This window comes from Apodemus sylvaticus, chromosome 10, assembly GCF_947179515.1.
Source record: "Apodemus sylvaticus chromosome 10, mApoSyl1.1, whole genome shotgun sequence".
In the NCBI taxonomy this organism is placed as follows: domain Eukaryota; kingdom Metazoa; phylum Chordata; class Mammalia; order Rodentia; family Muridae; genus Apodemus; species Apodemus sylvaticus.
The window spans coordinates 1,518,324-1,533,135 of NC_067481.1; the positions used below are offsets into that span (position 1 = coordinate 1,518,324).

The window sequence follows — 14,812 nt, forward strand, 5'->3', positions numbered from 1 at the left end:
AGAAGGACTTCAAAGAAAACATGGTAAAACATGGTAGAGGCCTGGCGGAACACTTCTGCTGATACGATGACTGTGACTTGCAGAATTCACATGAGCAGGCCACACGGAAGGCGGACTCTCATTAAATACAGGTACACACATTCATACAGGCTGCCCAACAGGAGACATCTTTCTTAGTTCCAAGTGGGATGGCGTGTTTATTCTGTTCCTGGTCTCCTCTTTCCCTGGTGGCTCAGGATAAAAGGCAGGCTGGATCTCCACTCACCAGACATAGCTTACAAACTTGGGATTGTGAAGGGGAGCCTCGGCCTGGGCCTAGGAGGCTAGGGAAATCTGGGCTGAAGCCAGATGGTCTGGTATGAATTTGGAAGCTCACACATACTACAAACAAGCACTGGGGGTGGGGGAATCCACAGACACATGACCCTCGCAGTGAAGCCCAGTGGGCAGTGCTCAGCAAGGCCATGATGGAATCTATACTCCAAGTTGTTGGGGGCACCTGGAAAGTTGCCTAGCTCCCCAACTCCAAAGGGGGCTACTCAGACCTTCTGAGACAACTATGCCTCGGTTGGGGTTTTATGGTTAAAATAGACTTTAGTTGGGCAGGGGTGCCCAGTCTACAACATACTCATGCAGTCCAGGTATGAGTTTTGAGGGAGACCCTAAATCAGCACCCTTGCTGGGAAGTGAGGATAGGAGGGGATAGCCAGGACCTCACAGAAGCTACCCCAGGCCCTCAAGACAGTGGCTGTCCCTTGTTGTCTTGTTTTGGGCTGGCCTGGCCTCATTCCCCACACTGGGCTGGGCATCTGATCACAGGAGTCACTTGTGAAGCTGATTTTATTGAGTACTTGGTATGGGTTTTGCTTAGGGTCACCATGAGCCAGAAAGCTAACAAGGCTATTTCCAGCAGAACATAGCATGTTTGCTAAGCACCTGTGTGGGCCTTTGCATGGGCACTGTTACTGCAGGAGAAGGGTCTACAGGCCTGATACTTGGTGTTCAAATTACTAGCACCGTTGTGAGAGGGTGGGGCATGAGTAGAAAGAACCTGAGCTTCAGAGGTGCTGGTGGCGAACAGTCACTGTGAGCTCAGTCTGCGCAGTCCCCGCCCACCCAGCATGCCCAGGGGATGGCTATGGCCTTGGCACACACTTCCTGAGCAAGGTGCAGTGATGAGAAGCCAAGAGCCCTGGCACAGGACACTTGCAAATGACCTTCAAACCCAGAGCATGGTCCTGCCTGGGGCCTCTTCCACGCACTGCCTCCTGACAAACCAGTAAGTAAAACGCAGCAAGACGTTACGTTGATCACTTTATCAGCTGACTGCCCTGACTACAAATAAAAGGAAGAGCGTGCAGAACCCCAGGCAGACAGCAGCTCACACTCCTGGCTCCCTATTCAGACAGAGCAAGTGCCTCCAAAGGGGAGACCACTAGGCCAAGATCAGGCCTGAGGTTGTCAAGAGGGAGGTTAGGCCAGATACCAGGTTTGCTGTCTCCAGTTCAATATACAGGCTTCTCGGAAGAAGTTAGGTGGTGTTCATCAACAGAAAAAAAAATTATAATTGAATTCTGTCAGTAATATTACTTTTACTAGTTTGACTCTTGGACTAAAAAGCTAGGCAGTTCCCAATACCTGCCACTCAGTGACCACTAGTGTCAGTTTGCCTTCTGGGGTCTTCTGGCTCCAGCTACACCATGTAATGCTCCCCAACCTGACTGCCAACTGTGTCAGGTTGGGGAGCACTGTGGTGGCAGGACCACCAAAAGGAAGGCTGGTGGAGCCAGGAGACTAGGAGACAGGCGAGCTCCGTGTGCTTCTGAAGGGCAATTGCTCACCCTATGAGGCAGGGGTGCTGAGGTGTCGTCTGTCATGTGCAGAGTGCTAGAGTGTTATGGGTGCTAGCTGACCAGATATAACCATTACATTGATCTGGGACTCTTTGTGTTTCTGGATGGGTGGTAGTGGGCCTAGAAAAGCATCTATTTGGAAAGCTGTCCCCTCCTGGTTAGGGAGCTGTCCCCTGGTTAGGAAAGCGGTCACCTCCTGTGCAGTAGCTCCTCCAAACCCCCTCCCCAGTGGTCAGAACGGACAGCCAAGCCTTGGAAGCTGGCTGTCAGCCTGAACTTCAGAACTCATGTTTCAGTTTGATAGGAAGAACATTCAGATCCAATACATACCAGATAAAAATGTTGACTTGCTCTCCAGGCAGATGGCCCTGGAGAGAGACCAGAGTCTGGAACTTACCCTCTACACCCTCAGTGAACTCAACATTTATCTTCCTGCTCACCGTGGGTCCCAGGAAGACTACTCTTCTTCCACCCTTGATGTACAAGAAGCTGGCAGGCAACAGCAGGCACGTTTTGCAGCATTCAAAGCCCAGGACTAGTGATTCCTACAAAAGCTAACTGTCTATCTGTGACCCCAGAGCCAGGCCTGGACCGCCCTCTCTGCCCTGCTCCCCTATCAGCAAAGGGCCTTTCCCGGGTTTACAAAAGGAACTGCTGTTTGGCTTCTCTATGTCTGTTTAGGGGAAGGGTCGCTGTAGCCCAGACAGGTCTCGAACTCCCAAGGGCTGGAACTACAGGCATTCCTTACCACACACATGGCTTAGCTTCCTCGGACTTCTATTGAAGACAAATGGGAAGACCAAAGAGACCAGCTGTAGTCATCCTGCAGGAATGGTGCATACTGGGACAGAGAAACAGGCCTGGTTGCGACTGCGCAATCCGTCAAGTAGCCAAGCCCCGCCCCCGAGGACGGTGGCCCCGCCCATTGGGTTGCTAGGGGAAGTGACGTCACAGCGCGATGGCGGCGGCTCCTTTAGGCAGCTGAAGGGGGATTTAGGCCCGGAAGATCCGAGTCCATCCGCGGCGGGGAGAGGGCGAGCGGGGCCGGCAGGGGCCGGAGCAGCGGCGGCGGCGCTCGGACTGTCCCATCCGCCCCGTATTGAGGCGCTGAGAGCGACGGGGCGACCGGAAAGCGATGGTGAAAGCGGGGCCGTGAGGGGGGCGGAGTCGGACCGGACCCGCAGTAGCGGCAGCAGCGGCGCCGCCTCCCGGAGCGCAGACCCAGGAAGCGGCCGGGCGGGCAGTAGCGAGCCGCACCGCTGCCATGGAGCTGAGGGTCGGGAACAGGTACCGACTGGGCCGCAAGATCGGCAGCGGCTCCTTCGGAGACATCTATCTCGGTAAGGCCCGGCTCCATCGAGCACCCGGGAGCCTTGCGGGTCGGCGGGCGGGGTCCCCGGCAGGCCGAGGCCTGCGTAGGGCCGTAGTGGACACTCGACCGCTCAGCATCCCCGCAGTCCTAGGGCCCGGGCCACTGGCCCCGGCCAGACACCAACGGCCGCTGTGCGAGCGCGGCCGGGGGGCTGGGCGCGGCGGGTCGGGGTGGGGTGCGGGGAAAGGCCGAAGGACAGCTGGGCTTGGGGACTGCGGGACCGTGGGGACAGAGCTCGGAGCGTGTCTGGGGAGTGGTCGGGGATCCGGGAGGGGAAGGACAAGGCCTAGAGGCGGTGGGCAGCGGGCCTCGGGAAGAGGCTGTGGGGTGTCAGAGGGCGTGGGAAAAGGACAGCGGGCCTGGGCCGGGGGACAGCGGGGAGGGGGAGGGGAAAGCGGGGCAGGGGAGGGCTGGGGGTGGGGCCCGGAGGGGGCAGGGCCTGGGCCGGGCGTCTGCATCCTCCCCCACCTAAGGTCACCGCAGTAAACAAAGGCCATGCTCTACTCCGCAAAGGGTCTGTTACTATTCCTCAACCTTGCGGTTTCGTCCTGGATGTTTTTACGTGTGGGAGAAATGTCACAACAGTACAAACGTACTGTGGGGTAGGGACCCAGGCAGAAATGGGGAAATGACCGGCTGATTTCTAAGGGTTCTTGGGCTGTCTGGGGCCTGCTCTTTTCCACAATGGCATCTCCCCTTAGCTGACCCACCGAAGGGATCACCCATAGCCACCTGGCTGCCACCTTACTCCAGAAAATGTTCCCTGTGCCTGGCCTGAAAGGCCTTGGTTTGGTTGGGGTGTACAGGATATGTTGAGCATCTAAGTTGACTACTGGACACCCAGAAATAAGCAGAAATGAGTGCAGATACATTCAGTGTCAAGATGTTGGCAGAATAGAGGGGAGAGAAGTGGTGTGGAAGTTCTCATGGCGGCTTTCAGAACTCTCAGATATGAGAATCCTAGACTCTGGGTTAAACTATAATGGATTATGTCAGACTTAACAGTGAACGAATATGCATGTACATACGTGTAATTAAAGGTTTGCTTAAATCTGATAGTTGGGGATTTAAAAAAAAACTTTACTCTGCATTTCTTAGTAGAATCATAAGTTATTCCAAAGCCCCTTGAGAACTTGGAGCCTTCTGTTGGTGAGCTTCCTGTTAGAGTTGACCATGCTCTCTGTTGAGCAGTAGCCTGTCCCCAGCATGTGTTTGGCTGTTGCACCTCTAATGGAGAATCAAGAAGAAGCAGTGCTTTGGGTCTTGCCTTTCAGACTCCCCGAGTTTGAGTTTCCACTCCAACTCCTCTTAGGACCTTGATAGCTGGCAGTGTGGGGTGAACAACTGACCCGTTTGGGTAGTTCGTAGGTATTTATGGTACCTGGTTAGCATACAGGGTGACCCTGCTATGTGCCACACGAATGCCTTTGAGCCTGAACTTCTTGCCAGAGTGGTCTGATGAGTAAAATATGCTTTAGAGATACTTAGGGTTTGTTTATTTAAATATTTATAACCAAGTAGTGAGCCAGATGCCTTCTCGGCAGTGTTTGGGAGTCAAAGTGCTGGGTAAATTGGAGCTGTTCGGCTTATTTATAGAACAATAGATTTTGGCAGAAGTTTAACCTCAGGATATAGGAGCTATACTGAAAACCTATCCATTAGCCACCCTTTCATGAGCATCAGAAAATAGGTATTTTGAAACTTCTTGTTCCCTGAGATTTTGCCAAAAGGTTTTGTACTTTCTGAAGATTGATTCTAACAGCCGGTTGTGCTATGTGGTCACATGTCATTCAGAGGTGTGGACCTTTCTCCAGGAGAGTGCAAGCTGTGTCTGGGGTGGCAGCTTACTTAGTCACATCCCTTCTGCCCCACCTGGTTCCTACAGTGGGGGAAAGAAAGGAAAGAAAGGGGGGAAAACCACCTCCATCCAGAGCATGGGACAGGACATCAGGGACAAGACAAAGGGCTAACAGACTGTTTGGAACCAGCAGATACATATCCTGCCCAGGGTCTTCCGCAAGTGTGTGGGTGGTGGCTGGCTTAGACACAGGTTTGGGCACAGCATTTGATTATATGAGCTAACCTTTTCCAGAAAGTTTTAATTTGGTGATTCCTCTGTTGTGCTCCAAGATGGACACTGGATCCTAGAGTTAGAGTCACTGGCTTAGCCGGCATGGTGTGAGGTTTTTTTGTTGATTTGTGTAAGACATGGTCTTCCGATGTAGCCCTGGCTGGCCTTGATCTCAGAGATCTGCCTTCTGAGTGATGTGTGCCAACATGCAGGGCCTACAGTGTGCCTTTTGTGGGGGGATTAAGCACTGCCAGTCTTTCTCTCTCCGCTTGGCTGTCAGCCCTCATTTCTGTCCTTTCAAGCCACCCCCTTGGGGAACTGAACACGAAATGAGCGATTCAGAATAAGATAGGCTAGAGAAGCAGGTCTGCAGGACGGTTTGGGGACAGGGGACCTGAAGACAGTGGGTCGGTTGGCTCACCCATACCCATACCGCAGGTCAGGAGCCGTGTGAGCATGAGTGGAGGTGGATCCTCATCTTAAAGTCTGGGTGACATGCATTCTAGGCAAGTATAGTTGAAAAACAATTCCAAACTCTCCCACTTTAGTATTCTTCATAAAGCGCTTTATTCTTCCAGTGGAGTTCTCCCTGTTTTAAATCTGGGAGTTGGGGGCTTTTTATATTTCTTCCTGAAACATTTTCACATAGAAATATGTTAAACTGTGGTCATAAGTCATTAAACCTGTGCTTGTGCCTTCCCTGGTGGCCTGCTATGCCAGCAGGCAGGAGGAAAGTCTGTAGTGGCCTTCCACGTTATTGTTCTTGACTTCTCTAGAACTACCTCCTTGGAGAGAAGTGGCATCATGGGTCTGTTTCTTGATTGCCCAGGTTTTAGAAAACCCAGTCTCAGTCCTGTCTGAGCCAGCCAGATGTAGAATGTGCTGCTGTCTACATACCTGGAGATGACCCCTGGGCTGAAGTGTTTGCTGACTTGAGCAGTCATCCCCTCTGTCCTAACCTCACCCCATCGTGTGTTGTTTTGGAACTGATGTTTCTGATGCATTGGGAACCAGTAGAAAGCCCTTTTGCTGGTACTGTGCCACTTGATAACTCTCCTTTTTTAATTTTATGTGAATGTTTTGTCAGCATACTGTATGTATGCAGTACCCTTGGAGGCCAAAAGAGGGCATAGAAGCCCCTGGAACTGGAGTTACAGACTGTTAATGTGCAGCTAGTGCTCTTAACTGCTAAGCCATTTCTCCAGTCCCTACTAGGTAATATTTTAAAACAGAGATTATACTCTTAAGTGAAGTTAAGGGGGCATGGGTAGCTTAGGGAAGAGTTTGCCCAGTAGGCTAGGCTTGAGTCTACGTTGTCTGGTGTTAGGAAGTGAAGGTCTATTCAGTAACAGTGTAGGCCCAACCTACAAAGTGCAAGAGAGACAAGACAAGCATTAGCTACCCGCTGTTTTTGGCAGCTACTTTCATCCTTATCTCCCCTCTGGAAGCAAGCAGTGAAGTCTGAGGATGTCATTGGTAAATGGGAGTTTCTTGTCCACTGTATAACTGTGTTCCTTGCCCATTATTCCGGTTCCTCTGCACATTAGCTGACAGTGCAGTCAGACTGCATGATGTGCCTGAGAACCCCTTGGGAGTGAAAACTTCATAGCATTTTCATCTGGTTTTTCTCCTCACAACCTTGCATGGCTTCTCAACACTGGTGGTTAATGAGAGTGGTACTTCCAATCTCACAGTGGCCTTCTACAGCAGGAAGGATGTCTTTTAAGAAAAATTGTGTATGTGTGTGGTGTGCCTACAAGTATGTGTGTTTACATGTGGGTGCATGTGTACAGAGGGTACACATACATGTGGCAGTCAGAAGCTGTCAGTGGCTTCTCAGTTCCTCTCTATATATTGAGGCAAGCTCTCTCACCTGAAACCGAAATCCAATCTGTGCTTCCTGCTTGTAGGGGTGACAAGTGGACTGCCCACGGACCTGGCATTTAAATCGGTGCTGGAATCTACACTCTGGCCCTTGTGCTGGGGAAGTGAGACATCAAGAATTAAATTTACCCATTGTTGGAGAAGAGTCAAGGCTGAAGTCCTGGTACCACCCAAAAAGGATCTGACTGTACAGAAAGAATTCACATAGTTCTGACGGCTTTTGTGACTACCTTATAGGACAGATCTAGAACTGAGACAATAACGGTGGGACCACAACTTGATTTTTGCCTGCTACTTGCCCTATGTTTGAAGTTTCAGGAGGGTCCACCCAAGGCCTTGAATGCCCACCATATTTGTAGATGTCCTATATAGTCAAAACCCTAGGGCAGCTTTGAACCTCAAGTCAGTACTGACTGATGGGGACAGGGGAGTCACTAGATTCCTTTATGTTGTTATACCTAGTGTGACTACATTGAATAAAACTCCTTTTCTTTCTTTTTTCAGTTTTTCAAAACAGCCCTGTCTATCTCCTGACTGTACCCACCTGCCTCTGCCTCCCCAGTGAAGGTGTTCGCCACCACTGCCCAGCTGTTTTGTTGTTGTTATTTGGGCTTTTTCTCTTTTTAAATATATTGTGTTTTGCCTGCTTTACATGTCTCTGCACCACATGCTTGCAGTACCTGAGGAAGCTGAAGAGGATGTCTAATATCCTGTTAAGAGTTATAAGATGGAGCCAGGTGATGGTGGCGCACGCCTTTAATCCCAGCACTTGGGAGGCAGAGGCAGGCGGATTTCTGAGTTCGAGGCTAGCCTGGTCTACAGAGTGAGTTCCAGGATAGCCAGGGCTATACAGAGAAACCCTGTTTCAAAAAAAAAAAAAAAACAAATCCAAAAAGAGAATTATAAGACGGTATTGACTGCCCTGTAGATACTGGGAAATACACCCAGGTCCTTGTGAAAAGCAGGCAGCACTCTTTTAACTACTGGGTCATCGTTCCAGTACAGACAAGCTAGATCCTGATGAGAGTGACCAGCATTTGGGCTTGTCATTCAATGTTCCCTCCCTGCCCTAGACAGTGTGATATGCTGGGTTAGGCTCATGTAACCTGTTGGACTGCTCACCCTCAGGGCTCCCAAGTACATGTTTTTATCTGTTCTGCATCTGAACCCTTGATTACAGTGGCACCTTTTATGTACTGTGCCCCTTCTGGTAGCATTTATCAGACTTATATATGGTAGAGAACCTGGTATTGTACATTTCAGTAGTGTATGTCACTCCCAGAGTTCCTAGGTCCATCTGTTTGGCCCAGGAGCAGTGTAAGGTCTGGACTAGATTAGCATGCTGGAAGGGGACTCAGAAGATGCGGCCCGCTGGGGCAATAGGACAGAAATACGGGGAGCAGACCAGTGAGTCTGCATTGGCACCTGGAAGACAAATGGAACGTGGAGCTGCTGAGTCTTTCTACACAGGTGACACAGTCCCTAGAGTAGGCCTTGTGCTGTCCTCTTAAATTTGTATATCCTATATCCATCTACTCTTCTGGACTATCGGACTCAGTATAACCCTCCTGATAGGGCCTGCGGGCGTGTGTGTGTGTGTGTGTGTGTGTGTGTGTGTGTACGTACGTACGTACGTACGTGTGTGTGTGTGTGTGTGTACGTACGTGTGTGTGTGTGTGTGTGTGTGTGTGTGTGTGTACGTACGTGTGTGTGTGTACACGTATACGTGTACGTACGTACTGGCTGGTTTTGTTATCACAGAGAAAGGAGTTTCAGGTGAGGAAATGCCTCCATGAGATCCAGCTGTGGGGCATTTTCTCAATTAGTGATCAAGGGGGGAGGGCCCCTTGTGGGTGGTACCATCTCTGGGCTGGTATTCTTGGGATCTCTTTCTTCCTTTCAAGAGGGACACATATCAGGGCACAGTCACAACCAAAAGCAAAACTCAAACTCCAGTTGTTCAATGTCTGGGATCCAACTCACAATCTTCCGGGCTCCTAAGGAAGAGAGCAGGCTAAGCAAGCCAGTAAGGAACATCTCTCCATAGCCTCTGCATCAGCTCCTGCTTCCTAACCTGCTTGAGTTCCAGTCCTGACTTCCTTTTGTGACCAACAGAAGGAAGTGCAGAAGTGTAAGCTGAATAAACCCTTTCCTCCCCAACTTGCTTCTTGGTCATGATGTTTGTGCAGGAATAGAAACCCTGACTAAGACAAATTGGTACCAGCATAGTGGGGTATTCCTGTGACAACCTGACCATGTTTTGGGCAGGACTGTGGAAGGACCTTGGAACTTTGGCTAGATGATCCATTCGATATTAAGAGCTCGCAAAGTTCTGTAGGAGCTTGGAAGACAATGTTAAGAACAGTGCAGAAGATGGAGGCCTGGCTTGTGAAATTTCAGAGGGAAGATTAAAGACTCTTACAGTGGTCATGTTTTGATTGTGAAGATTCTGTGGTTTTGGTTAGCTGGAGCTGAAGAATCAGCTGTGATTAATAAGACACCAGAACCACTAAAGCAACCCTTTGTGTTACTGGGACTATTGATGCTGGTTAGCTGGAGCTAAGAAATTAGTGGTGATTAAGAAGAGACCAGCATCACTGAGGTGAAATCTTCTGGGAAGTGTTTTCTGAGAGCACAAAGAGTGTGTTCCAGAGATAGCCACAGTTGTATTTTATGCTGTGGCTGGACTTGGTACTGTGTAAGAGTCACCCAGATGGTACTTTTTGTGGAGGCATGAAGGGGTCACAAAGAGCAGCTGAGGCTCTTGGTACAGTGAGAGGCCACGAAGGCCATTGGTGAAGGTGCGGCCTCAGTTGCAATTGATGGCCCAGGACTTGAAGGGGTCATGCATAGGAGCAGAGGCTTGTCATCATGAAGAGAGCCTATGAGAGGCTATTGGTGGAGCCTAATTACAGTGGAAGATAGCAGTGTTTTGGAGATGCCAGTACCGACCACCAAGAACAGCAGCAGCAGTGGAGTACAAGTAGCTGGAGCCTAGAAGACAAGCTGTGTGCTACAAAGGGCGGAGCTGGAGAAGTGACCCAAGCCCTTGGAGGAGCCCGGAAGATTGTGAGTTGGATCCCAGACATTGAACCATTGGAGTTTGAGTTTTGCTCTTGGTTGTGACTGTGCCCTGATATGTGTCCCTCTTGAAGGAAGAAAGTATTTTAGTGGAGCCCACGGTTAAGAGTCTTTGAATTTTTAAAAGACTTTGAATTTTAAAGATATTGGACATTTTAAAGTGATTGAACTTTTAATATGTAAAGACTGTGGGACTTTTAAAGTAATTTAGATTTTGGGGATGAATAAGAAAGTAAGGGTTGAGGCTTAATAGTGATGTGTTTGTGTGTCAAGTTGACAAAGGGGTCAATTGTACTGGCTGGTTTTGTGTGTCAACTTGACACGGGTTGGTTATCACAGAGAAAGGAGCTTCAGTTGGGGAAGTGCCTCCATGAGATCCAGCTGTGGGGCATTTTCTCAATTAGTGATTAAGGGGGGAGGGCCCCTTGTGGGTGGTACCATCTCTGGGCTGGTGTTCTTGGGTTCTGTAAGAGAACAAGCTAAGCAAGCCAGTAAGGAACATCTCTCCGTGGCCTCTGCATCAGCTCCTCCTTCCTAACCTGCTTGAGTTCCAGTCCTGACTTCCTTTTGTGACCAACAGCAATGCAGAAGTATAAGCTGAATAAACCCTTTCCTCCCCAACTTGCTTCTTGGTCATGATGTTTGTGCAGGAATAGAAACCCTGACTGAGACACATGGTATATGGCATTGGCTGCATGAGAAACTGTAAATAAGCTGGGCAGTGGTGCTCACACCTGTAATCCCCGCAGAGATCTCTGAGTTCAAGGACAGCTAGAGCTAGACAGAAACTTTCCTGGGAAAAAAAGGTGTGGGTGGGGAGAAATGGTATAATTCACATTGTGTTGTAGAGTTGTCGATGGTCATTGTCCCCAAGGGTGAGAGCACTGCAGGAGTGACTTGTCACAGCCTGAGCAGTAGGAGCCACAAAAGAGTAAAGCTAGAAGCTAGAAGCGATTCCACCTTCCTGATCAGTAGGCTGGTTGTCCCCAGCCTGTCTTGTCTCTGTGGACCTGCCAGTTGGCAAGGGTGGTATTGTGTTGCGGAGAGTACGGCTTTGGGGTTCAGAGAGTTGCTCTCCTAACTGAAGTGAGTCACCATAGCTCCTGACTGGCAAGTTCAGCTCAGAGTCCAGGTCCTTAAAAGTATTCAGAGGTCATTTTTCATCTGCAGATGCATTCTAGATGAAGTCATTTCTTGTGTAAGTGGATAAGTTGCCCTGCCTGTAGGCAAGAAGAATAAGATATATTGCTTCTTACTACTAGTGTCCCAAAGGTTTCTTGTGGAATAGAAAATGATGTTCTTATCCCTAGACTGGTCAGTGGCAATCCTGTTATTCTTCGGATCTGCAGCATCAGAGATTGTCTTCCGGCCCAGATGTTGTCAGAGCAGCCATCCCTCTGACAGACCAGAATTGACTTGTCTGTGGTTCTTGGGTGGCAGTAGACAGTTTGTTGGCTTCGGGTCGCCTCTATGCTTACGAGCCTGCTCCTGCGTCCACCTCAGTGGCTCATTAACTGTTTGTCTCCTCAGCTCCCTGTGAAACTCCCTGGCACACCCCTCCCAGCTCAGTTAATGAAGAGATTGAGTCAGGAGAGCTAGCCAAGCTGCTCAGTCACAACTTAGCTACCAGCACAGAGCCTGGTCACGTGTGCGTGTATCGGGCTCTATAAAAAAAATCCATGTTAATCTTTTCCAAATAATTACAGTCCTGGAAATATAGAATTGTTCTTCACTTAGAAACAACCTGTTAAGGAAGAGAGCTGTGTGGTACAGTAGGCTGTTTTTATTAGGCTCCTGGATGTACTGTGTGGAGGCAGAGGAAAATCCAAAGTGTCTTAGACCAGGTAGACTGAGGAACATTTATGTGGGTGCCTTCAGAGTAAAGCACGAAAGGGGTGCGTACACATAAAACTGTCTTTACCTCCAAACTATACAGCTCTTAGTTCTCATAGCACTGTCACAGACTAACAAAAACTCTGTGTCCCCAAGTGGGTGAGGGTGGCACCTGCCTTTAGTACTAGCATTCGAGAGACGGAGGTAGGCTAGTCTGAGTTCAAGGCCAGTCTGATTTACAAAAACAAGGGGTGGGGAGTTTATCCTTAGTTTAGTTGAGGGCCTTTGCTAAAACTGTGGTAGTTTGTTTGGAGATGATTGTGTCCACATGAGAACCACCCATGAGAAACTGTTGAGGTGTGTGGGTAGATAGCAGGCTTATCTGGCCTGAGATTGGGAGGAGGGAGAACAGCGAAAACCCAGCTCTCCTCTTGGGAGACTCAAGTACGCTCCAAAAGGCCTATCAAACCATACAGAGAAGCATCCTGTTACTTTGCCTTGGTTAGCCCTGAGTGCGTAGGAGGAATGGGCCCTGAAGCCATGTTGACTGGCTGGTGGGTACGGTGGATACAAGTAAAAACGGAAGGTAGAATGCCAGAGATGTTTTCTTACATGTTTTTGAATAAAGATCACTTTGTCTTGGTCAGCCTTGGTACCTTCTCTCTCTTTTTTTTTTTTAAAGATGTATTTATTTTATTATACGTAAGTACACTGTAGCTGTCTTCAGACACTCCAGAAGAGGGTGTCAGATCTTGTTATGGATGGTTGTGAGCCACCATGTGGTTGCTGGGATTTGAACTCAGGACCTTCTGGAAGCACAGTCAGTGCTCTTACCTGCTGAGCCCATACCTCCAGCCCCCATACCTTCTCTTAATAGGAAGTACAAAGCATCTATCATTTAGTCCCCCTCTGGAAACCGGTACTGTAAAGGGTAGGGTGTGGTTCAGTGGCTTGGTTTTGGCCATGTGCAAGGGGGTTGGATTCCATTCCTAGCACTGTTCCTGCCTCACAGAGATACAAAGGATATCAAATAGCACTTGTCCTTTCCTGCAGCAGGCTTTGGGTTATGTGGTAGACACAATAATGTATGTACTTTTCTTTGTTTCTAAGGTACGGACATTGCTGCAGGAGAAGAAGTTGCCATCAAGCTTGAATGTGTTAAAACCAAACATCCTCAGCTCCATATTGAGAGCAAGATCTACAAAATGATGCAGGGAGGAGGTGAGGCTCATGTCTATTCAGTGTCTACCCATGGCTTAGCTTACAGACGCAGGAGGAGGAGGTGAGGCTCATCTCTGTTCAGTGTCTACCCATGGCTTAGCTTACAGACGAAGGAGGAGGAGGTGAGGCTCATCTTTGTTCAGTGTCTACCCATGGCTTAGCTTACAGACGCAGACAACCTCTCCTCCTCCTCCCCCCCCCACCCCCCCTCCACCCCCCACCCCCCGCCCCCAGGAAGCATGACCTCAACGTGTTTGCTTAAGAACTACTTTATTAGCTTCCTATTAGATGATGCTGTCTTTGAAGTCTGGATTTTGTATAAGTTTCCAAGTAACCATGGTGCTGCAGGTCACAGCACAGTGCTTTCTGCTAGTTGGCCTCTGCTGGGCCACGTGCTTTCCGTGAACATTGGGGTGGAGCCTAAAACTCTGAAGTCTCAGCTTTCTCTTGGATAGGAGTTCTGAACGTCACTTCTCAAGACTCCCAGCTAAAGTCACTCTTCTCACTTCTGGAAACTTTACTGTGATACTGTGGAGTTCTAAAGAGCTCGTCTGATGAAGCCAGGGATGAGGCCCAGCCCCACCTCCTAGGAGAGGAGCCTGCTATGACAGGCTTTGTATCTGAAAAACAAACAAAAAAGCCGCAGAAGCCTCTGGTGCTGTGATAGTTGGAGTTGGGAGGAGAGCCCCCACCATGTGACAGACCCTTTATTGGCCTCAGCAGGAAAAGGGAAACAGTTGGTTTGATGTTTTGTTGCCCTCCCTCAGCAAAAGTAATTTAATTCTACCTCTGCTGGAAGCCAATTCTCTTTAACAAAATGTCTAAGGCAGTAGCTGTGTGTCCACCCTATGTGTCCATCTTAGCGGCCATTGAATCCCCTTACTGTCCATTATATCCTTTCCTGGGTGTTAGAACCAACGGAGGCCATGGGTAGATGAACACTTCCTGGTGCCTTCGAAACAGGGCTGTCGCACATAGGACTCACAGAACCTAAGCCTAAGCCAGACGGGTTCCCAACCCTGAGCGCAGGCGTACACACAAGCAACCATCCCTGCACCACAGGCTATGTCCAGCTGATAAGTCTTCACAAAGGAAAAATTAGTCTTTTCCAACAGACTGTCAGGTATACAAAACCACTCTTATGGAAAGATGTCATGCCCAGCAGTAGATGACCAACACAAAATGAACTCGATGGCATTTTTGTTCCTTTTTTCTTTTTCCGTCAGATCTTTTGCTTATGTTTTAGGGTTTCTGGTGTTGTGTGTTTGTGGAATTTCTCTGTGTGTCTCTGCATCTGTATGTGTTTCATGTGCTCTTTCTTTGGTTCTTTGGTTGTTTCATCCTATTCCATTTTGTTGGATTTAATTTTTATCTTTATTGTCTCAAAAAGAGGTCAGCAGAGTCCCAGTCCTGTACACCTGCCCTTTTGGCAGGATCCTCAGTAGGACAGCTTTCCTGAAGGCATTAGCTTTTGTAACAAGTGGAGTAGAACAAAGT

General features: G+C 49.1%; 1 protein-coding gene across 3 annotated transcripts in view; it reads left to right on the top strand.

Annotated features, from left to right (window-relative positions):
• The first annotated feature begins 2,799 nt into the window (after positions 1 to 2,799).
• The window catches only part of Csnk1d (casein kinase 1 delta), a 34,864-nt gene continuing 22,851 nt past the window's right edge, over positions 2,800 to 14,812 (top strand). For 2 of the 3 annotated variants that reach the window (XM_052195888.1, XM_052195887.1), the window contains exons 1-2: positions 2,801 to 3,193; positions 13,205 to 13,315. In XM_052195888.1, coding sequence (XP_052051848.1) covers positions 3,118 to 3,193; positions 13,205 to 13,315 — 187 coding nt within the window. In that variant the 5' untranslated portion in view covers positions 2,801 to 3,117. Of the gene's footprint in view, positions 3,194 to 13,204; positions 13,316 to 14,812 lie in introns of all 3 variants that reach the window. The other variant, XM_052195886.1, reaches the window with a different exon arrangement.